This window comes from Pollicipes pollicipes, unplaced genomic scaffold (genome assembly GCF_011947565.3).
Source record: "Pollicipes pollicipes isolate AB1234 unplaced genomic scaffold, Ppol_2.1 Scaffold_5724;HRSCAF=6776_pilon_pilon_pilon, whole genome shotgun sequence".
Lineage (NCBI taxonomy): Eukaryota > Metazoa > Arthropoda > Thecostraca > Pollicipedomorpha > Pollicipedidae > Pollicipes > Pollicipes pollicipes.
In genome coordinates this window covers 52,254,811-52,280,812 of record NW_023596746.1, presented here as the reverse complement: position 1 = coordinate 52,280,812, position 26,002 = coordinate 52,254,811, and the positions used below count along the sequence as shown (strand labels likewise).

At 55.2% G+C, this 26,002-nt stretch overlaps 2 protein-coding genes across 2 annotated transcripts; one reads left to right on the top strand and one right to left on the bottom strand.

Moving 5' to 3' along the window:
* The first annotated feature begins 354 nt into the window (after positions 1-354).
* On the top strand, positions 355-13,500 carry Gclc (glutamate--cysteine ligase). Its single transcript, XM_037225783.1, has 5 exons — positions 355-378; positions 3,269-3,474; positions 3,822-3,931; positions 4,224-4,409; positions 8,096-13,500. The coding sequence occupies exons 2-5, from the start codon at positions 3,325-3,327 to the stop codon at positions 9,558-9,560; spliced, it is 1,911 nt and encodes a 636-aa protein (XP_037081678.1). The 5' UTR covers positions 355-378; positions 3,269-3,324; the 3' UTR covers positions 9,561-13,500.
* On the bottom strand, positions 13,499-25,738 carry OstDelta (oligosaccharide transferase delta subunit). Its single transcript, XM_037225784.1, has 14 exons — positions 25,607-25,738; positions 23,749-23,945; positions 23,332-23,451; positions 22,261-22,409; positions 21,772-21,911; positions 21,077-21,249; positions 20,270-20,469; positions 19,069-19,199; positions 18,621-18,699; positions 17,122-17,326; positions 16,491-16,673; positions 15,981-16,152; positions 14,856-14,991; positions 13,499-14,603 (listed from the first exon to the last, which is right to left on the bottom strand). The coding sequence occupies exons 1-14, from the start codon at positions 25,611-25,613 to the stop codon at positions 14,594-14,596; spliced, it is 1,902 nt and encodes a 633-aa protein (XP_037081679.1). The 5' UTR covers positions 25,614-25,738; the 3' UTR covers positions 13,499-14,593.
* Between the last annotated feature and the right edge of the window lie 264 nt (positions 25,739-26,002).

Here is a 26,002-nt window from a genome sequence, read left to right as displayed (position 1 = left end):
AGAACCCAATGTGATGCATACCGCTGAAAATACACGAGGCATTGGTTGGACATGCAAACCCGGCATATTTTGTCAGCCCCGCGCCATTTACATTTAAACAGGCCAGTTCTGTTCCAGCAGCAACAGCACTGGGAGATAACTGCTTGAACAAGCGAATATAAGCAAACATCCACCACTTAAATTCACTATGGTTTGCTACCAAGATGCCGTGTGTTCTTACTTCGATCAAAAACTTGGAGAAGAAGCGCAGAAAATTTCCTCCGCTCTGTCTCGCTCATTCCGGAGCAGAGCAATCGCGGAGAGTGTCACGCGCGTTGCGGAGCTACAGTGCCGGCGTTGCTGTGGCACAGGGCTGCATAACTGGGCGTGGTGCAGGAGGTGAGGGCTGATTGTGCTGTTGTTTTAGTCATTTGTGTTTGTTTTGGACCAGTCAACACATCCACGTGACATCGTGGTCGTTGCGTCAGTAAGTTGTGTTGTAGATGTACACCGTCAGTGCGTGCATGTGGCTTGCGTCACTCGCTATGAACATGATCAATTATACGAGCGTAGGATGACATAAATGAAAGAGAGAGTGCTAAAATATAAGGTTGGCTGTTTTGGACTAGGAGGCAGCATTGGCTTACCAACTCACCACTGCCTAGTGTGATTATATGGTGGTTTGAAAATAAAAATTGTGCTATGAATCGTGTGTCATGATTTATATCATGTATCATAAGTCCTGCATCGCAAGTTTTGCCTCAGGATTCAAGGTCAGTAAACCCAAGAAAAAGCCTGCTCGCCTTGAAAATTTGTAGTCATAACTCAGATAGTGATACACCTTTGGTCATTATCAAGGGAAGTGAACTTCATGGCTTTTGCAGTGAAAGGGATATGTTCACCATGCCCGCACATTGACATGGTGGTGGTTTCTCTTTGATATTGCATGCTGCCTTATAAAAGGAGTACTACATTTAGAAAACCATTCACATCCCGCACTGTGTGTACTATTCCACAAACAAACACTAACGATAATAATCATGTGAATGGATGGTTAACCACATGTGTCGTAAGTCATTGTAATATTAATAGGATAGATGCCACATGAATAAGCTACACAAACTTTTTGGTGTGCAACAAACCTTATTGATTATGAGCTAACTCATCGTGACTTAACCTAGCCTAAGGTTGACTGAGGGACATAACATTTTCATGAGTCCTAATTCCAAGCACACTGGATACAATGATGAAACTTGTTTTGGCTGAACTGAAAACTTATTGAATGGATCATTTTTAAAAGTTATTTTGGGAAAGAAGAACCAATTTTATGTAGGTGATATTGCTGTTAGGTTATGAAAATGTGGTTTGGGTATGTTGAGTAACTCCAGGTAAATTCTGTAACTGCTCAAAAATCTAGTCTAGGTCATGCCCAAATAAATTTGGGAAGCAAAAATGACAAGCCTTTGGAGAGTCATATACATGTTCATGCCTATATAACCTGCATGCCTGAATGCAGTTTGGTGCCTTAACACTCGTACAGGTGGCCGGCCAGATACCCTTTGCACCGGTGTGGGGGTCAATTTGACCCCCTGAGATCTCGAGAACCAAGAAAGCTAGAGACACGAAATTTACAGGGTGTGTTGCCCTGTATGTGAACTTACTTAGGTAAAAGTTTCAGTTTCTTAGGTCATGACCTTTGGGTCAAAAAAGGTCAAACAGGTTCAAGTTCCAGGTTTGTTTATAAAGTGCCCCCAGAAACTAGATAACTGTTTCTAAGCAAAATGTCAAATTCTCATTCAAGGTCAGTAACCTTTTTGACCTTTTGAGGGTCAAGGTGACCAAAATCATACAAGGTTGCTTTGGGTTTAGCATTTGACTAAGCAACACAGATTACACTAGGCAGTATGTTCCTGAAACAAAATGTTAGCTGACATCATTTTGGGCCAGTGACCTATTCTGGCCTTTGAGAAGTCCATGGAAGATGTATAATGTGGTCCCTGTTTTCAGTAAACAGGAAATGAGCACCATAAACTATCCCACGCAGCAAGCCCAAGAGTAACAAGACAGGTTGGTTTTGACCTTGGTGTGACCTTCATACATGACCTTAGATGAATACAATTTGCTCATCCAACTGTTGTGTTGCCTAAGAAAGCATCTCAGAGAGGTGTGGCTTCATCTAACTCTCCATTGTTGGATCAAATTGAAGGAGTCCCTAGAAATTGCCTTCGCTGAAACCATGGCCCGACTTTGACCTGCCATAGGTCAGCGACCTTACAAGCTACATCCAAATGTTTGACGCCAAACGATCCACTATTCAATTGTCTACAGCCGTGCAAAATTTGGCGCGGCTATACAGCGCCGTTCGGAAACCATTCTGGAAAACCTTTGGGGGGGGGGGGAGTCAATTTCATCCCCCCACCCGAGCGCGTGTTAAGTTAAGTTCATACCGTGATAATACTGCTTGCTCCACTTGCTCACAGTACAAATTATGCATTGTGAAATGTCCAGGTGAGGCTTTCATCATTTTATGGTAGAAATTTTTTAATCAGTCAACTCGTGATCGAAGTAGAGCCAAAAAGCTGAAGTTTTGTGTAATACTATGGAGATTGTTTTCATGCATAAGACACTTTAAGGTATCTAAGGTGAAACTTCTTCATGATAAAGCACTGAACTTAATGTGAGAAACACATTTCAAAAACGAAATTGAAGATCTGTAGGTAACTTTTTGAACAAACATAGTTAAGAGGTACTCCCCATTATGCAATGTGATAAATCTTCAGTGTTCTTTTTTTGTTCCTTAAAATCAAGTAGAATGAGTCTCAGGGCTGAGCAATGAAAAGTTACGTGAACCCCTTGTAAACAACTAAAGATAGTTTGTCCTTGATTTGATCCACTGGTGTCTCAAAGTGAAGGCTGAACCCCTCACTGAATAGGAGGCTTCACTTCTGAGTCAGTCCGGTCTCTCTCCCCCCCCCCCCCCCCCCCCCCACCTCCCACCCGTGTCGTGGCACCAATGCTTAACCACACCTCAAAACAATTGTGTACCATCGTGACTTGGCAGTTCGCGTGATCGCGATTAGGTACTGGGATGACGTGCACTTTTTCTGCCAGTCATCCTAATATGTGTTTCTGCACAGATAACATCCAAGTCACTGTGACTGGGCAAGGGGTGGGTGCTTGAGTCGATCGTAGCATTTGCCTGCGCTAGATAACGGGCGCACTGTCTGGAGCTCTGGTATTGCCGTTCGCCAGTGTGCCGTGTCCTAGCTGGTGCCCTCCGTTTCGCCAGGTGTGCCGGTGTGCGGCGGTGGACAGTCTGCCGGCTGGCGTCGGCCGTCGCTCGAGATGGGACTTCTCTCGGAAGGCTCGCCGCTCTCCTGGCCGGAGACCAAGGCGCTGGCGGCGCACGTGCAGCGCCACGGCATCGAGCAGTTCATCAGCCAGTTCAACCGGCTGAAGGAGCGGCGCGGCGACAGCCTCAAGTGGGGCGACGAGGTGACGTGCCGGCGCCCACACCAGCCGACGCAGAGCAGGCACGCACCGGCGCGCGCGCGCGCGTGCCACAGCGCCACCACAGACACCTGACACTGGGGCGCCGCCGCGCCGCCGAGGCCAGCCGGCCGTGCGGCATGCCGTGAAGGCGGCAGCAATCCGCTTTAGCGATGGCGTACCCAAAGTGCACATCGTACTGTAGCCGGGTGTGCCTCATTTCCGGCGAGCTGCGACATGCCTAGTTTGGTGGAATGTGCGTGACGGTCGTCACGCGCCATTTTCAGTTAAGGTTCGCCGTAGTCTGTGTTGCTGCGGTATCTCGCGTGTAACGGAGCCCGGTGGCCGTGCAGGTGGAGTACATGGTGGTCCGGCTGGACCGGCGGGCGAGGACGGCGCGGCTGGCACTGCGCTCGGCCGAGCTGCTGGACCAGCTGCAGGCTACCGAGCGGCGCCACCCAGAGTAAGCTCATTGGCACCGGCCGCGCCACAAGTGCATGTGGACTCGAACAGAGACCGGCTGGAAATTGGAAACGTGGTACGTTCAAGGCAGTAGGCAGTGTTGTATAGTCAGCCCGTTGTTATGCATTTAAGGCGTTTCCATGAGCCGCCGCGCGGACACACGGTATTAGCAGACCTCAGCATTGGCGCGCGCTATTGTCGACACCTGGTCGTGGCGCGCGGTGGCGGTGGCGGTGTGCCCGGTGTCGGCGGGCAGCGGTGCGACGCTGACGCCGGCCGGTGGTGGCCCGCAGCGCGGCGCCTTCGCTCTGGCGGCCCGAGTATGGCGCCTACATGGTGGAGGGCACGCCCGGCCAGCCCTATGGCAGCCTTATCTCCTTCTTCAACACGGTGGAGTCCAACATGCGCGCGCGCCGTCAGGAAGTGGAGGCGCTTCTGCAGCCTGATGAGATACTACTCAGCATCACCAGCTTCCCCAGGTCGGTTTGTGACCACCGGCCACGAGTGGCTATTGGTCAGATCCCCCAGGTCCCCGGGCTTGTATGCATTTTTTATTCACGTAGGCTGGGAGGATAGGAAATTGTTACGTCAGGTGGCGCACGCGTTGGCGTGGAAGTGGAGCGAAGCTTTCAGATTGCGCACGATGCGCGCATGTAATCGGTAACGTGCTGCATTCAGACGTACTAAGCGGAGCATGGCTTGCACTACTATATGAAAGATCTGTGCCCATTTGAGAGGTGACGTAAAACAGGTGAGCTGTCCAGAGTAAGATGCACACTTGTGAAAAAGGCAGTTGGCGACAGCACGTCCTGCGGAAGTGCGTTGAGCAGGTTGGCAGCTTTACGGCCTGTGCGCAGCCTTGACCCGGAACCCTGCTCGTCTCATGGGCCAAGATACCGGACGCTTTGATTGTTTTGATTAAACCATGTGGCAAGGGTGGCGTGCGGGCCAGCACCGCCTGCTGACTGGTGCCAGCCTGTTGAGGGTGTATTATTGGGCCGATGGAGCGGGGTCGATGAGCCGCGGGGTAACGCGTCGCAGCTGTAGCATCATATCGTGTGCCTGACTCACGTAATTGAAGGCGATTCGGAAGACATGCGCAACCGTTTGTGTTCAGGGAGGATTGCGCCGCTGATCAGCTAACGGCGGGGAATGTCTGTGATGCGGGTATCCGTCAGAGTGTAAATCTATTTAATAGTGTAAATATGGCAGTGCAAATCTATAACAGATATCCAATGTTCAGTGAGTGCAGTGTTCACTATTGGGCCCATTTTTACGGAAGGCACTGTGGAATCGCACACAATCGCTTCTGGCAGCCGCTGCAGGGGTAAAGCAGCCACGTGATACGCGACCTTTGAGGGTAGTATGATCCCGGATGGGGGCTTTATGCTACGCCCGTTTGTGTTACTTTCTGCTGTCAATGTGACAACCCGGGTGTGCTGCACCTGCACCTGCACCTCCTGCGCCAGTCGTGAGTGCGATACCCAGACAGGCGCTGGACGTAACGGCACCCTTAAACACGCCCATCGATGCAGCATCTCCGGAGGCCGTCGTCGCTGTCCCTTACGCTGGTGACTACGATGCATTGAGAGCTGGCCGCCGTGCCAAGGCCCAAATCCCGCTGTGCGTGATTGGAAAGCCGGGCGTCTCGGGTCCCCTGGCGCCAGTGGCCTGTGCGCCGGCCGTATGGCGTGGGTGCCGTGTGGTCCGGCTCCTGGGATATGAGTGCGTGATTGGAAGGCCGGGTGTCTCGGGTCCCCTGGCGCCAGTGGCCTGTGCGCCGGCCGTATGGTGTGGGTGCCGTGTGGTCCGGCTCCTGGGATATGAGCACCGCGTGTCACGTGGGGTGGGAATTTTGATTTGGGCATTCAGGTCTGGAAAACTTTTTCTCCGACCAAGCCGGGGTGACGTTTTTATCCGCTTGCGTATACGAGGTCGAGTAAGAAGTCGAGTCTGTGAGAAGAAGAAGAAGAAGCCTGTGGGCTGTTGGCATTGCCGTCTCATGTTTTTTTTTTACTAAGTTTTGTTGTGCTCATGATTTCCGGGAAATGTCTTCACTCAACTCATTCGAGTAAACCTTGCATTTAATACATTTTTCACAAACCTAAAAGCTGCGGGCCTTCATCCCCATACGATTATCTCAAGAACACTCTGGGTGCTGTTAAGCTGCTGTTAGATTACCTGGTTGTGGCTTGGCATCGAGTACTGTCCAGTGCCAGAAATACCTGATAGTTATTTGTGAAATGTGCCACGAAATTGTAAGCATGTATACGAATGCACAAAACATCGATCGTAGCATACCGGAAGTGATTCCAGTGCGCCCTCTCGTCCTACACTTCGCCGTCTGTAATCCTACGTCTCCAGCGCCCCATGCGTCAGGGAACTACCCATCAACATGGGTTTCGCGCTTCGGCCTTTTCTGTCATATTAGGTTTCAGATGTGTCGGCGAAATCTAGGGTGACGAGCAGCATGATTTCCCCTTTCCGCTTTCGTGCGCATTTTTTGGCAACAGATAGGCAATCCATTGACGACGCAAGCATTGACGCCGCCCCACGCCATGCAATAGCCAAGCATGCGCCGGAGAGCCTGGACAGCGGAAACGTCTCCTAGGCAACGCCGAGAAAGGCGCAAAATTCCCGGCCATGGCGTGGCTGCCTGTGAGGGGTCCCGGGGAAGGCTCCCGGGGACGTCTCCGGCCCGGCTCCGGCACGAGGAGACGCCATTGTATACAGGGTTGGCGCGGATGTGGCGTATTTAATATTGCGTAATGAGAGCACAGATGAAGCCGGACCCGATCAAAAGCGTTTGCGATCGTAGTGTGGGTGAGGACGGATGGGGTGCCGTTGGTGGATGGTATTAAGCAATCGTTTGAGGCGATTCGTTTGGCGATGGAAGTTACTGCGACGCCTGCGTATCGGCTGCTTCTTGCTTGGCGTGGATCATGACTGTGCAGTTTGTGCACAACGGCCAACGGCTCATTCTGTACAGTGAGTACCGTGTGCCCGGCTCCTGTGTTGTGAGTACCGTGTGCCCGGCTCCTGTGGCGTGAGTACCTTGTGCCCCGGCTCCTGTGATGTGAGTACCGTGTGCCCCGACTCCTGTGGTGTGAGTACCGTGTGCCCCGACTCTTGCGATGTGAGTACCGTGTGCCCCGGCTCCTGTGTTGTGAGTACCGTGTGCCCCGACTCCTGTGTTGTGAGTACCGTGTGCCCAGCTCCTGTGGCGTGAGTACCGTGTGCCCCGGCTCCTGTGTTGTGAGGACCGTGTGGCCGGCTCCTGTGATGTGAGTACCGTGTGCCCGGCTCCTGTGGTGTGAGTACCGTGTGGCCGGCTCCTGTGATGTGAGTACCGTGTGCCCGGCTGCTGTGGTGTGAGTGCCGTGTGGCCGGCTCCTGTGATGTGAGTACCGTGTGCCCGGCTGCTGTGGTGTGAGTGCCGTGTGTCCGGCTCCTAAGTACCGTGTGCCCGGTTGCTACGGTGTGAGTACCGTGTGCCCTGGCTCCTATGATATGAGCACTGTGTGCCCGGCTTTTGCGGTGTGAGTACCGTGTGCCCCGGCTCCCATGGTGTGAGTACCTTGTGCCCGGCTCCTGTAGCATGAGCACTGTGTGCCCCGGCTCCTATGGTATTAGCACTGTGTTTCCCGGCCTTTGCAGTGTGAGTACCGTGTACCCCGGCTCCTATGGTGTGAGTACCTTGTGCCCGGCTCCTGTGGTATGAGCACTGTGTGCCCCGGCTCCTATGGTATGAGCACTGTGTGCCCCGGCTCCTGTGGTATGAGCACTGTGTGCCCGGCTCCCATGGTGTGAGTACCTTGTGCCCGGTTCCTGTGGTATGAGCACTGTGTGCCCTGGCTCCTATAGGTGTGAGTACCTTGTGCCCGGCTCCTGTGGTGTGATTGCCGTGTGTCCGGCTCCTAAGTACCGTGTGCCCCGGCTCCTGTGTTGTGAGTACCGTGTGGCCGGCTCCTGTGATGTGAGTACCTTGTGCCTGGCTCCTGTGGTGTGATTGCCGTGTGTCCGGCTCCTAAGTACTGTGTGCCCCGGCTCCTATGGTGTGAGTACCTTGTGTGCCAGGTCCCTGCGCCATGATCGCGGTGCAGGCTGGCTTCGACTGCCGCGGCTTCGGTGGCCGCTGACTGGTGCTGCTGTCGTGTCTCTTCAGGCTGGGCTGCGGCACGTTCACCGAGCCGCCGTGTCGCCCGACGCCCGGCAGCGGCTCGTCGCGCTCGCTGTTCATTCCCGAAGAGGTGATTTTCCCGGCGCACCCGCGCTTCGCCACGCTCACGCGCAACATCCGCGAGCGGCGCGGCAAGAAGGTGGCCATCAACATGCCGGTGCTGGTGGATGAGCGCACGCCGCGGCCGTTCGTCGAGGACTTGGCGCGGCTGGGCGATGACGGCAGTTCGCAGGCGGCCGCCCTGCCCGACCACGTCTACATGGACGCCATGGCGTTCGGCATGGGCTGCTGCTGCCTGCAGATCACCTTCCAGGCGGAGAACTTGTTGGAGGCTCGCCGGCTGTACGACCAGCTGAACCCGCTGTGCCCAATCCTTCTTGCGCTGACGGCGGCGTCGCCAATTCACCGCGGCATGCTGTTGGCCACGGACTGCCGCTGGGACGTGATCGCCATGTCGTGCGACTGCCGCACGGACGAGGAGCGCGGCCTGACGCCGTTGCGCCAGGACCGCTTCGTCATCCCCAAGTCGCGCTACGGCTCGACCGACTCGTACATCTCGGAGTGCGGCCGGCCGTACAATGACGTCGAGCTGGTGATGGACCCGGCTCTGTTCGGCCGGCTGGCCGAGAGTGGCATCGACGACCTGCTGGCCGGCCACGTGGCGCACCTCTTCATCCGCGAGCCCATCTCGCTCTTCTCCGAGAAGGTGCAGCAGGACGACGCCGTCGACATGGACCACTTCGAGAACATCCAGTCGACCAACTGGCAGACCATGCGCTTCAAGCCTCCACCGGCCGGCAGCAACATCGGCTGGCGCGTTGAGTTCCGGCCGTGCGAGGTGCAGCTCACTGACTTCGAGAACGCCGCCATCGTTTGCTTCGTCGTGCTGCTCACGCGCGTCATCCTCTCGTACAAGCTCAACTTTCTGATCCCCATCAGTAAGGTGGATGAGAACATGAGGCGCGCGCACAAGAAGGACGCCGTGCTGACCGAGAAGTTCTGGTTCCGCTCCGATTTCCTGTGCGACGGGTCGCCGTGTGTCGACGCCGAGACCGAGTACAGCGAGCTGACCGTCAACGAAATCTTCAACGGCAAGGGCGACGAGTTCCCTGGCCTGGTGCCGCTGGTGACGCACTACCTGAACGCGGTCAACATTGACGCGGACACGCGCTGCACCATGGGCCAGTACCTGCAGCTGATCCGGCGGCGCGCCTCGGGCGAGCTGCAGACCACCGCCAGCTGGATCCGCCGCTTCGTGGCCGGCCACGCCGACTACGCCCGCGACTCTGTCGTGCCCGAGAGCACGGCGTTCGACCTGCTGGTGGCGTGTCAGGAGGTGACGGCCGGCCGGCGCGCCGAGCCGACCTTGCTCGGCCGGCTCGGCTCGCGCACCGACAACCACCTGCCGGCCGCTATCCTGCGCACGCCCTCGCTCTACAAGCAGGTGTAGGGGCGGGCTGACTGTCCGTCACTCGACCCCTGAGTGTAGGGGAAGGGGCATTCTATCATAAGACAACCGAAAATTTCGGAAGATAAAACTCACATTTTGTAATCGCATACAGATTGGTCTGTCGGGTTGACGTAGGTCCGAAAGCCAACTGTGACGACGCCAAAAAATCTAAGGAACGGTTTCCGAGATAAAGCTTCGGGCAAGTTGCAAAAGCCAAATTGAGAATACTTTTTGGTCGTCTGTCATTCATAAACTATCAGTTTGATGATGTTGAACCCCCGATAGCACTGTAATTGCAAGGATGCATGAAACTTAGCGCTCGGAATTTCGCGATTTCAAATTTGATCACTCGAGTCGGAACATTTTTAAAAAAGTGACTTTATTTTGTTCGCATGCGAAAGTTAGGTTTTTGTATTGGCTGTAAGCGACGCTTCGGACACCTGATGGCATGCCTCTGAACGGAATGGCGAGATCGAGATATCTGCGTCAGATAATGAGTAGACATTCTAGGTGTAATTTTAGGTGATTTTGGACTGTTTGTGTCGGTTCAAGTCCAGGGTAGAGACGACAAGGTCAGGCTGAGGCCCTTTAAGGCAATCAAGACTTGGGGTTCCAGGTCAAGTCCAAGTTAGAGGGCCCAAGGTCAGGTTATTTGGATTGTTTATGTTATTTGTTATTTGGTTTTGGGATTTGGATTTTTGGACTGTTATTGGGAAAGATATTAACTTCATGACCACAAACACATCGACTTCTCTTGGGCCACGGTCCTCATCAGTATTTTTTAAGCATGTCGTAGACATAATGTGCTTCAGATTTTATCTTTCAGCTGTTCAACGCCAAAAGGTCACAGACAGAACGAAAGGCATCCCGGAAGCATCACGACTGTGCACATGTAGACACCGGACCTCATTCTCAACAACATATGCAGACCACACTGATCCTGTACAATCTTCCGCCGCGCTTACGCAACAGAGCAATGCCACTTGGATGCAAATTTACCAGCAACTTGCTGATTGACCCCAATTGACCTCAAGCTGATTCACGTAGTCGTCTCACCAGCGCAGCTTCTAATAGTATCACCGGTGACCGTGATTTTTGACCACTTTGGCCCCCGGCTTTCGCAATTTTTCGACAGTTGTCGCACTTTGATTGTGGTCGGTCCACGGGGCGGAAGGTGGTGTCTCGGCGTCCCTTTTACGATCCATTTTGCAATATCTTTTTCCTTGCCACATTTGTTTTTACCCTAGTTGAATCTGATAGGTTGAATTTGATAAACTTTATGCGACAACGGATCTGATGAGTGTATTCATCATTATCCCTGTATCTGTTCTATCGCGGATACAAAGAAAAATAGACGAGACTCGCTGCGCACCTTCGCGGCCGTCCCTGCGTCCAGCAGGCATAAATCGGTCGCTTCATATGTAAACCCTACGTTTTCCGGGGCTCGGGTCAACCTAATTTGTGTTTGTGCAGCTTTTCTCCGGTGGCTGGCTGCTTGGATCCTTGACCAGTTCATTCGGTAGTGATTGCAAAAGATATAGCTGATGTCAAGCTGTGGACCGGCCGATCGCATGCCTGACTAAGTCTCTCGATATCACTCTCATTTGTTGGACGATATGGTTTTTATGTAGCATGTACGGGTCACTACAATAACGGTACGACATCGTGTAATCTTCTAAGTTACTTTTTATGACCTATTAAACTTCCCGCCTCGACACATGAGCCTAACAGCAAAAACCGTAACATACGCGGATAAAATCAACATGAAAGACGTTTATATGAACTCGAACATCACACACAAACCTAGACAATACATGTATATGTAGCCGCTGTTTTCCATGCTATTGCTGGAAACTATGTTGTCCATGCCGACTGTACTTCTGCACTATCCACAGAGCAGTCGGGCGTGCGCAACACCTTCCTCCCCGCGCCACGCCCAGGTCCGCCCGCTGTCCCTGCGGCCGCGCATAACAGTCGAGCGTGCGCAACACCGCCCCCCCCCCGCGCCACACCTCGGTCCACTCTCTGTCCCTGCGGCCGCGCACGGCCGTGATCAAATCCTGGCACACAACAATATACGTGTATGCGTGCAGAGCAGAGGATAACGCAGAGCTGAGAGGGATAAAGTCAACAGTCTTGTCGGCATTTTAATCAGCTAGTGCAGGTGTTCCTCGCAAAACCTTCCCGTTGAAAATATTTGCTAAATGTAGCTTTGACCCTGACTTCAAGTCTCGTGACCTTCAATAAATTGACATCCCCTTTGTGTAGACCCGTTGAATTTCGTCGACCGTGTCTCTTTATTGTACTTCAGTTCTGAGATATGTCACTGGTGTTACTGGGGTCGCATACAGTCAATTTTGTGAAACTCAGCGTAAGGTTTGCCGGACGAAAGCTACCTTTTTATTTGAAAGGGCGTTGGTAAAACCTTAGTCGCCTTAGACAAAGAAAACAAAAAACATTTACTTGCCAACGGGTCAACTTCACTGTATACAAATGAAGTCGTAAGGTCAAGTGGTCAAACTTGGAACGTAAAATTCTAAGATAGCTAGCATGTTCCTTTTTTACTGCAATTTCAATGATGTGAGGTTTAGCATTATCAGACTGATAGTTTATGAATGACAGACTGCCAAAAAAGTCCTTTGAATATGACCTGTGCAAATCGTCCGAGGCAATTTTCTCTGAACCGTGCCCCGGATGTTTTTTTTCGCTGTCACAGCTGGCTTCCGCGCCTGTGATCACGCTATCGGCCGATTCACATACGGTTCGAAGATGTGGTTGTCTTATAGTGGAATGCCGCGGTGACTTCGCCGCCAGTGCCGTCGGGTGAAGGGGCGTGTTCGTCCGTCACTTTGCCGTCGGGTGTAGGGGCGGGTTCGTCCGTCACTTTGCGGTCGGGTGTAGGGGCGGGTTCGCTCGCCACTCTGTCGTCGGGTGTGGGGCTGGCTGGTTCGCAGGAACACTCAGGGTGCGGCCTCAGTGGTGCACGCGTGTCGTAGGTGGTGCGCCGTTTGTGCCGACCGCCAAGGTCCAATTAGGGTCTGCCCACCAGTGACTGAGCATTGGGAGTCGTGCGCGGCCATGCACCGATGCGAGGACTACAGGGAATCATGCGCGGCGCGGGAATCACGGGATCACTTCTCTGCGGGCCTGACGCCGCTTGTTGGTGGCCCGACGTGTGGCGTTCATGTCGGCATCCGCACAGCCTCTCCACAGCTCAGCCCTTTACAGCTGGGGTCACGCCGGCCTTGGTCTTATTCCTCTCGGTGTCCGCGTGCGGGTGTTGTACGCCATTTACCGGGTCGCCGGACCGCGGCTGCCCAGGCTTGTGGACCACATGAAGTCCACCCCCATCAGCCAGCCCCAGCGCGCTCCAGAACTTCGCCATCAAGAGTCGTGACCATTTACCGACCGCTGCGGCGAGCGTGGATGAACCGGTGTCGTGCAGACGGGGTCACCACGTTCGATGCGAGGTCGCGATCGCGACACGCTCTGTCAGGTCGGGCAGTCCCGCCCGTTTCCGTTTGCTGTGGACGGCGTCGACGGGGCGCGAGCTGGTGCCCGCGGCGTTGGACTGGTGTACCGCTGTTGTTTACTCACTGTTGGAGGACACGTGTGGTCCGACCTCTCGGCAGGAGGCTTTAGTCCCATTCCGCCTAGAGGGCGGTAGTAGCGTGCAATAGGTTAGGGTCAGGCCGTTGAACGCCTCGAGCCTGGGTTGTCGCCGTTGATTTACGCCGTGTGAGTTGCAGACGTCGTTGGCCTCTATAATTTCGTTGTTTGGCCGCGGGCGGGTTTCAACGCACCGGACGTGAAATGCTAATCGCATTGTCTGGCTATCGAATGCTTGTAGTAAATGTACGGGAGACGCGAGGCTCACACACTCCACACTGAGTTATACGCATGTTGCATTCGCTTTCACATAATATGACAGATTGGGCTACTTTTCGTGTTTATTGCATTGCAGCCGAAACCATTTTGGCGCGACGCCGGGCACGCCACACGTGAGACCCCGATCACAGGTGCAGCATTCCTTTACAAAGCTGAGAGCAGCGCCGGCAGCATGGTGCGCCAGCCGGCCGACGCGACAGGCCATGCCGCATCACCGGGCGGCGGCCGGCGGCGGCGGACCGGGGCTCCGGCCGCCCGCTCTGGGAGCTGTTGCCGCTTGGCGCCTGTCACCGTGACCGAGCGGGGAGGGGGGGGGGGGGGGCATTAGTCTGCCACGCTGACCCGACTGTCGTCCCCTTCTCCGGGCAGGCCATATACGTGCCTACACATGCGGGCCCGCAGCGGCAGGAGGTGCGGAACGACAGATCCAGACCAACACAGCTCACTTCTGGATGCTCGTTTTTAGAGCTCCCAGCGGCGGGAGCTGGACGCTTTTAGTTTCGTGTCCAGGGAAGGCGGGACGTCCCTATGCCGGTATCCTGTGACACGGGCCACGTGACAGCAAAGAATGTGACCAGGAGTGCGACTCTAGAGCTAGGCCAAACAGCAGCAGTGAGTCACGGCCTGCTAGTCCAGCAACCGATCACAACGCAGAAAGCACATGCCTGCAACCAAGCCGGATAGGAGGCCGGACACAGAGCGCGCCGGGTCGCCGGGCCTGTCGCCTGCCGATGCGTCACTGGTTGGCGCCCGGGCCGCGCGCGCAGGCGCGGACAACGGGCTAAGTAAGGCAGGTTCTGTCTTCGACAGCAGGCTGAACCCCAGACACACACCGACTGACTGGCCGACTCTGCGGCCGCTCGGCCAGGGCGAGAGGCCCGGTGACGAGACCCCGCCTCACCTGACCACCCCAGCGCTCACCGGACCCCGCGCACGCGCACACACACACACACACACAAACAGGCCTCAGACAGACAAACCCCACAGGAAACCAAAACATAAACAAACGCATCCACAAGTACGGCGGACGTGTCGACTGGAATGTCGGGCGTGCTGACTGGGACGCGGCGGCGGCGGCGACGGCGCGGCCGCCGCCGCCGCCGCGGGGGCCGACTGCAGCCGGTGATCCGTGCAGCATGCGCGCCTTACACCTTCCTGCAACGGAACAGGGCCGTGAGAGGGACGCACGGAGCCGGGGCGGCCGGCCGGTCCGCGTGCCCAGCAACAGCACGGCCGACAAGTGACTGAACACTTGACCCGCCCGCCGTCAGCCGAGCTCGGGGTCCGCAGCGACGTGTCCCAGCCTGGCGCGCCAGCCAGACCGAACCCGTGTCGTCCTGGCTAAGCCGGGCGCCCTGGTCCCCCGGCCTGCCTCCCCCCCCCCCCCCCCCTCCCCGCGACACGTACTGTTTGCGCTGAGCAGCCAGGCGAGCGAGCGCGTCGTGGCCGCAAAGGAAGGTCACCACGCCCAGGCCGAACAGATACTTGACGGTGGCGAACATGTTCAGCTGCAGCCAGAAGCAGTAGTAGAGGGCGAAGATGCCTGAAGTCAACGTAAAACGTCACGCAGAGAACGGACGTCCCGAACACCAGCACAGCCTCGGAATCGCAGGCAGTGTGACTCGACGTCCCCAAACAAATGCCTACTACAAGAAACACAAACAAATATAGTCAGTGCACGTTACAACTCGTAGATGTAGAGATGATAAAGACCAGGGCGCTACGACGTGCCTACGTCATACGTCCATGGCCGGCACCAGGGACACACACGCCTAGCAATGTAAACATGCTTGCCTGCTGTCCTGTGCGCGCACCAGGTCACCGCCAGAAAACGTATAGCATTGTCGCGTGCCGCATACTGTGATCACACAGCCCCAAACACCGGCCATACGGGTGAGGCATCGCAAAGACGACCTAGCCGCTATTCCAAGCCTTGACACCACGCAACAAAGGACATTTTGACATTTTTTTAAGGACATTTTGTGAGCGCCCGCTCGCGTCAAGAGCTGCGGTTTGTGGCGACGATCGACTGCCGTCACGACTGTGGACTGTAGACGTACAGGCACTGCTCAATGGATATTGCCCTGGTCAGTCACCGGTTTTTCCATAGAGACACCCACGGCAAAGCCCAGATCAGAATGTCAGTCAGTATACTCGGCGGGGTCCACCACTCGCCACCGCCACCACCGCCGCCGCTCACCACCGTCGTGGGCGAGTGGCGGCTGAACCCTGACCTCGACAAAACAAAGGCCAGCGCCGCGCCGTCCGAGGCCACGTGTTCCGCCGCGGTGCACGCACGCACGCACGCACGCACGCACACCTCCCCGCCTACGCCCGAAACCCCAACCGGGACAGAGATGTGACGGCGTCCAGCACCAGCCAGCAGGCGGCTGGTGGTGAGCGTCTCTGAGGGACGCCACGCCTTCCTCGCACAGACGTGCGGCGGGAGGCCCGTTCAGTGCCCGCTCTGCCGTGCTGTGCAGGCGCGCGGAAGAGCGAGCCCCGGCCGGGACGGCAGGCGGCGGCGCGTACCTCCGATGCCGGCCAGGAAGCCGACGGCCGAGAGCGAGATGGGGAAGTGGCTGACGTTGATGCCGATCCGGGCCCAGAGCAGCAGCATGACCAGCAGCGGCACCGCCACCAGCGCCGTGAACACGGTGGAGATGACGGCCGACGGGCGCGGCTCGGGGGCGCGGAACTCGTGCTGCCGCCGGCGCACAAGAGATGTGAACGGCAGCGAGCGATTCATTTCACCGCCCCAAATCCGATACAATCCGCGCGCTGTCGGACTACCATAAGGCTCATCAAATTTGCAACACAAATTTCATGTGCGAGGTAGATGGGTCTGCAATAAAACCCTTTCACAACGACGGGAACAGCCTTAATGCCCCAAACAAAGCCGCACGGGTGAACTACCACGGAAGACCGCAGAAAATGGGTATTGAAACTCAGTAAGAGGATCATGTCATCGGTGGCGAGCATGCTCCACCAGCCCCAGCAGCGGGGCAGACGCCCCGAGAAGCCGAGTGGCGGTCGACTCACGCGGATGGCCGGCTTAGGCTGGTAGAGATCGGCTGGCCTGGCGCGGGCCGCCTCAGCGAACTGCAGCACCACGTCGGCCATAGTCCAAGAGAAGGCGTTGTCGACCACCGGGTCGCCCACGATCAGCTGCATCTCGTACGCGCCAGAGCGTGCCGCGAACTTCTTGGTTTGGGCGCCGACCTCCTGACGGGGCGCGCGCGAACACAGTGAACACCCGGCGGCGAGGGCGCGGGGTACGACAGCCGTATTCACGGCGGCCGACTGAGCGGCGCTGGGGACCTGCAGCAGAGAAGCTCACGGAAAAATACAAAACGTTAATGTTTACCATTTCAAATATGCAGTTGCAAACACCCATTTCCATTCCACATCCTATCTTTCACCGCATCAGGTTCATATCCCAATGTTCAAGCACATTAAACCGCCAAGTGACACCATAATATGCTCAGACGCATTGCAGCCGTCCTTAACGGGTCGAGATAATGGTAACTCATTTCAGTAGAGGCACCAGCACTGCCGGGCAGCACCAGCCGCACAAGTTGCCCGCCGTGAAACACCAAGCCATCAACCGACACCAGGGAGTGTGGCGCTCACCGGCTGGCGGGGCCGCGGCCACCACCGCCAGCCTGCTCACCATGTCAAACTTGTAGACGAGCGACGCGTCCGGCTCCGCCACGAACACCACCTCGTCGCCCGTCTCCTTGTGCGCCAGCCGCACGAACGCCTGGTGGCAGCGCATCGGCTTCTTGGTCTGCTTGTCGAGGATGGTGAACTTGAGCAGCAGCTTCTGGTGGGTGTCCGCCTCTAGCACGGAGCCCAGCTTACTGTGCTGCACCAGCCTGAGGGCGCGGCAGTGGCATCCCGGCGGTCAAACAGACCGTCGGCGTCAACAGCCGGGGTACGGTCACACCCACCGTCGGCGTCAACAGCCGGGGTACGGTCAGACCCACCGTCGGCGTCAACAGCCGGGGTACGGTCAGACCCACCGTCGGCGTCAATAGCCGGGGTACGGTCACACCCACCGTCGGCGTCAACAGCCGGGGTACGGTCACACCCACCGTCGGCGTCAATAGCCGGGGTACGGTCACACCCACCGTCGGCGTCAATAGCCGGGGTACGGTCACACCCACCGTCGGCGTCAACAGCCGGGGTACGGTCAGACCCACCGTCGGCGTCAACAAGCACGGGGTAACGGGTCAGAGACCCACCGTCGGCGTCAATAGCCGAGGTACGGTCAGACCCACCGTCGGCGTCAACAGCCGGGGCACGGTCAGACCCACCGTCGGCGTCAACAGCCGGGGTACGGTCACACCCACCGTCGGCGTCAACAGCCGGGGTACGGTCAGACCCACCGCCGGCGTCAACAGCCGGGGTACGGTCAGACCCCACCGTCGGCGTCAATAGCCGAGGTACGGTCAGACCCACCGGCGGCGTCAATAGCCGAGGTACGGTCACACCCAACCGTCGGCGTCAATAGCCGAGGTACGGTCAGACCCACCCCGTCGGCGTCAACAGCCGGGGTACGGTCAGACCCACCGCCGGCGTCAACAGCCGAGGTACGGTCAGACCCACCGTCGGCGTCAATAGCCGAGGTACGGTCAGACCCACCGTCGGCGTCAATAGCCGAGGTACGGTCACACCCACCGTCGGCGTCAATAGCCGAGGTACGGTCAGACCCACCGTCGGCGTCAACAGCCGGGGTACGGTCAGACCCACCGTCGGCGTCAACAGCCGGGGTACGGTCAGACCCACCGTCGGCGTCAACAGCCGGGGTACGGTCAAACAGACCGTCGGCGTCTGCAGCCGGGGTACGGTCAAACAGCGGCGGCAACTCCCACACGGCATTCACTACCGCTGATTCGCGGAGAACTAACTAACTCGTCGCGTTGTAACAAGGCGTTGAATCGTTTAGAATCGTAAATGCAGGGTACAATAATTGCGTCCAGCTAGGTTTTGTTGATCCTGAGCACTAAATAACAAACTCCAGACCCTGTGTGAGATGCCACCTTGCAGAGTGGCAAAGATGACCACAGCAGGGGTGCGCAGCGTAGCAGGGCAGCTAAGACGAGCACTGCAACAGCGGAAGGTGGCTGCGTGCGCGGGATAGGGCAACGCAGCGGCCGGCGACCCCACCTGTTGGTGCGCGGGGCGGTGGTCTGGTCGGCGTCCACCACTCCCAGCTCCACAGCGTCCACGGTCATCTGGGTCAGCACTGTCGACAGAAGCCCCGCCAGTCAGCAGAACACCCGCGCACGCGCGTCACACACACGCGGTCCACACAGCCAGCATCATCGACGGGCCCATGCAGACCGAGCCTTCGACAGCAGCTGCGCCGCTCCCTACAGGCCACGCCCTCAGCCAGCGCACGGACTAAGCTGTCAACAAGACTCGCGCCGCGCGGTTCAAAGCACACGAGTGGTCTGCGCACGCCCCCAGCACGTCTCCAGCACGTTGGCCGGTCACTGACACACGGCTGGTGCTGTGTGTCAGTGACGGCCATGGCTGGGACGGCCGACGGACGCCGGCGGCGCAGCGACCGGCGGGGAAGCGCTGACCGGCCAGTCAGTGGCCGGTGGCTGACCTTTGACGCGCAGCTCGGCGCCCGTGTGGCCGATGAGCCGGGCGTCGGGCTTGCTGGGACGGGCCGACACCACCAGCCGGTAGAAGCCACGCCCGGGCGTGGAGGCCAGCATGTCCAACTCGAACAGCGACCTGGCGGCGGAGAATGCGGCCGTCAGAGGGGCGGCGGGTCGGCAACACGGACCCCCAGACAGCAACAGGGCGGGACGGCAGTGGGCGCGGCCGTCAGAGGGGCAAAGGGTCGGCAGCACGGACCCCAGACAGGAACGGGACGGGACGGCGGGGGACGCGGTCGTCAGAGGGGAAAAGGGTGGGCAGCACGGACCCCAGACAGGAACGGGACGGGACGGCGGAGGACGCGGCCGTCAGAGGAGCGACGGGCCGGCCGCACGGACCCCCAGACAGGAACGGGACGGCGGAGGACGCGGCCGTCAGAGGGGTGACGGGTCGGCAGCACGGACCCCAGACAGGAACGGGACGGCGGAGGACGCGGCCGTCAGAGGGGTGACGGGTCGGCAGCACGGGCCTCCAGACAGCAACGGGGCGGGGAACGGCGCATAAAACAGCCCCAGACACCCGACACGACGCTGTCGAGCCAGAAGGCGCTTTCTAATGTCACAATGTTACGGTAAGAGCGCAGCAGATCAGCATCCCCTCATCATCAAGAAGACAAGATGTGACTGACGACTTTTGACGACTAAAACACACATTGTTCAAAGGGAATATTTCACATTTGAAAATTTTGAAGCACCAGTCATGATGAAACGAACTACCTTACAACTGTGAGTATGCTTTTAAAAGGAAAAGACTGCTCTAGAGACCACTAGTTCTATTTAGTAATTGTGATCCTTGATACAGTCATTGCTTGATTATGTCATTGTACGCTGCGCAACAATGATTGACAACAGCATAGCCTACACATCTTCGCGAGCATGTAGCTCAGAAACAAGAGGAATTAAGGTCTTAGGAAGGGCAGGACTGTGAACTGCATCGGAAGGTCAACATGGGTATTTCAGTGCAAAACCCCACATAACTGTAGAACACGCCCTCTAAGCTCCAGATAAAAGACATTAAATTGCCTGGAATTCATCACGCAGTCTTCAAAGCTCCCTCTACCCAGCATCCAACATCAACATCGAGTATTTGCCACCACCGTTGCTGGTGCCGCGGCGTGCCTGTGACAGGGGTGCGAGACAGCTCACTTGTCAGCCTTGGACGGCGCGAAGGGACTCTTGCTGATGACGACGGCGTCGTCCTGGAGCCGGGTGGCCGAGTCGGCCAGCAGGGTGAGGTCGTGCGTCAGCGGGCGGCCGAGCAGGTCCGTCACCTGGACCGCCAGCCGCGGCCGAGCCGAGCTCAGCGCCGCCGGCGACGCCAGCGACATCACCACCGGCAGGTGGAACTGACGGACACACACGCGACGTCACACACGGCGACAGCATCACTGCGACGTGTGGAACTCTTGGCCCACATCGGCCCATGCCAGAATTGCGCACATTCTGACGGCATATATCCGCACAGTCAACAAGACGTATAGATGGCGATATGTATCACGTCAGACACAGAGCACGATACAGAGATAACACTGCGGGGCGCGGGACTGGCGAAGAGCGTCTCCGATTACAGTCATGAATGAACAGCAGACATCATAGCTGTGGTCAAAAGGACCCGGCGCAGCGTCGTCGCCACAAACGGACTGGGGGGCTTAAGAAACCCCACTGAAGAACTTCGGAACGCTGAGGCGGCCCCGATAAATGGCGCCGCTGCTCGCTTACTGCTAAACGGCGACAAGAGGACCGAATGGCCGAGGCGTACCAGGACGCCGTCAAACACTGGCGGAACGGTCACAGCCGAGACATGCAAGGCGGTGCCCATTCTCCAGGTAAGTCAAGGCCATAACAAACAAAAACATCTGTTTAAAAGCAGCCAGCGGCGTGTCTCTGCCGGGACTGGTTAGCAGCATGACTGCCGCTAGCAGTCGAGAAGCCGCAAAGCGCGTGGCCGCTCACCTTATTACTGCAGAACATGGTGAGTCCGTTGAGCAGATGGTATGCTCCCTTGAGCGACTGGATCGACTTCCTGTTGACGAGGTAGTTGGCGAACTTGATGGCCTGCTCGTCAGTGATGGCTGGCCGCTTGTTGGCCTTCTCCGCCAGGCGGTAGGCGCCAGTCACGATAGTCGCTGCGACCGGTCCGCGCGTCAGCACACGGAGCCCTCTCAGTCAGCGCAGCTCGGACTGGTGACCCACCCAGTCGCCTGACTGGCTGACTGACTGGCTGGCTCAGTGACTGACTGATGTCCCAGGCAGGTAAATGTGCCACCAAGGACAGACTGACAGCCATGATGACTTATAGATTGAGGACCTAATGTGCAAGGGAAACACATGTCATAACAGGTACCTCATGTAGCAGCACATTCCTCAATGAAATATAAAGCAATACCGTGGGGTAAAATGCACGGGTCACGACTTTCACATCTGGCATTCACATTGTATGTGATGACAACCTTTACAGTAAGTGCCTGCCAGGCAGCAGACACAGGGGGAAAGGAACATCTATAGGGCTGACATGGACCACAACAGAGCGAGCCCTGCCCAGCCTGCGCTGCCCCACGAGTGGACCAACATGGAACCATCCAGGAGCCGACGGCGCCTCGCCGTCGTCTCCCCGCCTCTCCCCCGGATACCGCCAGAGGCGTACGCACAGGTGATGCCGACGCCGCCCTCGTACTGCAGGTATTTTTGGTCCACCTCGTCGGCCTGCACCACAGCGTCCTCGATCCGGTCCAGGAAGGGCGCCAGCTCGCCATCCAGCTCGCTGGCCAGGTGGAACGCGTAACCCAGGCTGAAAGATATCACACAAATAGGCATGCAGCACTGCTCTCGCAAATGTAACAAACTGACTGCATGGTGGTGTCTTGCAACTGTATGGCCAAGCCAGTGAATACTGCACAAACACTGTCTGCATTGACACTGCAGTCATCACAGTGTCTGCACACACATACCAGTGGGTGGCTGAACTGTTTCACCTGCTTTTACACGCACCACGGGTACACACGTACGTGCTGTTTGATCCTCAACACTTTTATTGCATGACAACCATCAGCCCACTCCAGTTGGTGTGTAAACCAGGAACAGTAGCAGGGCAAGGGACACGTCCATGCCGCCCACCATCGCGTGGAGGGAAAGCTCACTTGAGCACGCCGTCATCCTTCTTCAGCGCTGCCTGCAGCGCTTGTGAGACAGCCTTGCTGTTGATTTTCTCGCTGAGCGCTCGCAGCGCGCCGACGGCGTGGTACAGGTCCGACACCTGGGCCTTATCGCCGACGCTGCGCTGCAGGGCCTGCAGGGACGGCCGTGGTCAGTCAGGTCCCGTCAGGTCGGTGCTGCAGGCGGAGTGGTGCCGCCGGCCTCAGACCCGAGCTGAGTCTGGATGGCTCTGCTGGTCCGCAGTAGACAAGCTGCTTGACATCAGGCTGCTGGTATGCAGAAGACCAGCTGCTTGACGCCAGGCCGCTGGTCCGTGCAAGGACCAGCAGCCTGATGTCGGCCTGTGGGACACTGATGCAAGCCCAACTAACAATACAGGGAACATGTGAATGAGATAGGCAGCCAGAACATGACACAACATCAAACAGCTGGCCAAGGCTGATGCCCACCACATCAAACATTCGACCTGGGAGTGACCTGTTCATACATGTCCATCTATGGCCTCACTCATGATCCTTCTGATCTGCTACCACAGCACTGGCTAAAGCCTAAAGCAGAGTATTCCAGCCCCACCTGAAGCCTCCAATGTTCACCTGCACTGTATCCCAGCCCCACCTGAAGCCTCCAATATTTATCTGTACTGTATCCCAGCCCCACCTGAAGCCTCCAATGTTTATCTGCACTGTATCCCAGCCCTACCTGAAGCCTACAATGTTTATCTGCACTGTATCCCATCCCTACCTGAAGCCTCCAATATTTATCTGTACTGTATCCCAGCCCCACCTGAAGCCTCCAATATTTATCTGTACTGTATCCCAGCCCCACCTGAAGCCTCCAATGTTTATCTGTACTGTATCCCAGCCCCACCTGAAGCCTCCAATGTTTACCTGCACTGTATCCCATCCCTACCTGAAGCCTACAATGTTTATCTGCACTGTATCCCAGCCCCACCTGAAGCCCCCAATGTTTACCCACACTGTATCCCATCCCTACCTGAAACCTACAATGTTCACCTGCACTGTATCCCAGCCCCACCTGAAGCCTAAGATGTTTACCTGCACTGTATCTGCAGGCACAGTCAGCTTGCATCCTGGCAGAGCAGCAGCTGCTTTGGCTACAAAGAACAGATTGGTGGCATCTGTATCCACTTGGCTCTTAAGGTATCTGCACACCTCCTGAAAATACAGGATTTCATTAGCATCACAGACTCAGGCCTCCAAGCAGCCTTGCCCCAAAAAGCACAATATGTACTTATACACTAGGCACCCATAGCATAACAAAAAGAAGCATCCAACACAGTACTTATTACAATGGTAACACATGCCTCAGTCACCAACACATGCCTACTTCAGAGAGGCTAATGAAATATGGACAACAGTAGTATCTCATCCATTAGTCAAGCTGAGTCATTACTTCTTGTTCAGATGTGACAAGCATGCTGAATGGTGGTACAAACTGCACTGGCCACCTACCTGTGCATGTGGTATTGGCTTTCCAATCAGTTTTGACCCCAAGGCACCATAATATACTGACTGCACATCTTTCTTTGCCGACAAGTGTCCTTCAAACAAGGTTTCAAGCCGTTTGAAGTCTTCTGTGCTCAGAAAAGTACTTGGTGTGAGTGTCACACAGGTTCCCACAAGGAACAGAAGCACAAAAATCTGGAACACTGTGAACAGAGACCAACATCAATTGTCATTTCCGAGAACCTGCAATATGGCTTGATCCAAAGTACTTGCACAGCCACGGAGAAAAACATCTGATACCCAAAATATCTAATCAAATTCACCAAAGCCAAGGCTTGTCCAAGGCTTTGGAGGCATTGTGCATAAAGTGAAGACCAGTGATACTAACTGTAGCAAACATTCTCAGTTCAGAAATATTCCAATTTTTAGGAAGGTTTCAGAAACTGTGCACTTGCATCCCACACAAGATTGTGCAATACAGAATGTTATCAATGTGAGTTCCAAACATTTTGAAGGGATAAAAAATGTTTGTGATATTCAAGTACTGCAAAATGGTATGTCTGTGACCTCACACCTTAGTCTGCTCATGCAACATGTGATAACTGTGATAAGTTGATGCTTACCTCATATGATAATAGCATTGTACAGCACACAAACCCCTTCACATTTGTGCCTGGAGTCAGGGTATACATTGCCACCCTGGCATTTGACAGCATGATTTCCAGACATAACAGCTCTCAATTGGCTCTCAACCAATGTTGTGCAAGGTACAATGACATGATCAAACCATAATATATTGAGAAGCATATTTACTGAACAGGGGACTAAGCTGTCTAACAGCAGTCTTTTCCACCTCTGAGTATACCAAAAGTTATATGTGGCTTGTTTCATCACATGTGGTGCTTGCCCTGATATCTTCAAAAGTGAAACATTCCCATTAAGTATCCAACAGCCAGTGTCACAGGGCACCATGCTAGAAACCTACTCACTGAACAGGATACCTACCTGACATCATGGCATGGTTGCACTAAGCCTCATGTCAAACTCAAGTAACCCCATATTGCCTAAGCTAAGTTTTCATAAATGTGGTCATGTGCAAAATTTAAAAAAAATTATTGCACAGAAACTGAAAGTTTGATAGCATTTTTGCCATAATTAGATTTACAATATTACAAGTTAATGAATCAATGATTTTGTGTAAACTGAAATTAGTAGCAGCCACGTACCAGATTTATGGAACACATTAACTGAAAGTTTTTCTCCTGACACACCACACATATTTGGCATGAGTTATTGCTTGCGGTCTGAGCTACAAGTGCAATGACGCCTGGCAAATCAGGGCTGATGAATTACATCATGTCAGTGATGAGATGCAAAGGTACATCCCACGAGGTGCAGGTCGTCTAAGGACAAACATAAGCATCAATTAAAATTTGCACTGACATAGGAATTAAGATGCCTGCATGGGACTACTTCTTTGGACTATGTAATACCTACAATGGCCAAAAAAGCAAAATCATACACACATGGATTTCTATACTTATGTTTGAAAATGGACAAATAGAAAATGAAGTGATTACCAGCACGCTCTACTGAGGCGCACACATCAACACAGAATACGAACCGACCTATTATACTTAGAATTCAATATGAATGACATGATGGAGAAGTCATAGACCACCCTTAGACACCGACTCGCAGGTACTCGAGTAACATATAGCAATGTCCTTAGGCATATTGGCAAATTGCTCGGTGCTTAAGACCACTCAAATGCATGAATTCGTAGTGTTGCTTAAAGGCATGCCGCACTATCAAAACCTTCCACTACCCGCTACAATATCAAATAACCCATTCTGATGCTTACAGCTCATTTTTCGCAAACGACGATACAACCGAAGCCACGGATTGCGGAAGGAGGATACGCAACCAAACACAATTGGTTTCGTTGGCGCTTTTGCCGCTACCGGCCTAGGGAAATAGAGTTGGTTAGAATTTAATTGAGTTAGCCGCTTTATTCCTTTCGGATAGCCTGGATGAAATATTGGTGTGCCTGAGACAGAGAAATGTTAAATCTCGTTTGTGGAGGATTAAAAAAGTTCTGTGCTCAGGTCACAAAATACGTATGAATAAGCACACTTAATTCGTCGTTCGGAAATGACACGTCTCACAACACGTGCACGTAAACAAATGGCATTGCGAGGGAGCAAAACATGCGAGCCACACATAAATATCGACGAAAATATCATCAGAAAAAAATTAT

What these genes read in the sequence shown, in the direction of transcription:
- Gclc (XM_037225783.1), top strand. Translation starts at nt 3,325, where the DNA reads ATGGGACTTCTCTCGGAAGGCTCGCCGCTCTCCTGGCCGGAGACCAAG. An exon ending in ACCGAGCGGCGCCACCCAGA is followed by an intron (nt 3,932 to 4,223) that starts GTAAGCTCATTG and finishes GGTGGCCCGCAG; the next exon opens with CGCGGCGCCTTCGCTCTGGC. An exon ending in AGCATCACCAGCTTCCCCAG is followed by an intron (nt 4,410 to 8,095) that starts GTCGGTTTGTGA and finishes GTGTCTCTTCAG; the next exon opens with GCTGGGCTGCGGCACGTTCA.
- OstDelta (XM_037225784.1), bottom strand. An exon ending in GGGCGGCGTCGGCATCACCT is followed by an intron (nt 21,250 to 21,771) that starts GTGCGTACGCCT and finishes GACCGGTCGCAG; the next exon opens with CGACTATCGTGACTGGCGCC. An exon ending in AGCCTAAGCCGGCCATCCGC is followed by an intron (nt 16,153 to 16,490) that starts GTGAGTCGACCG and finishes CGCCGGCGGCAG; the next exon opens with CACGAGTTCCGCGCCCCCGA.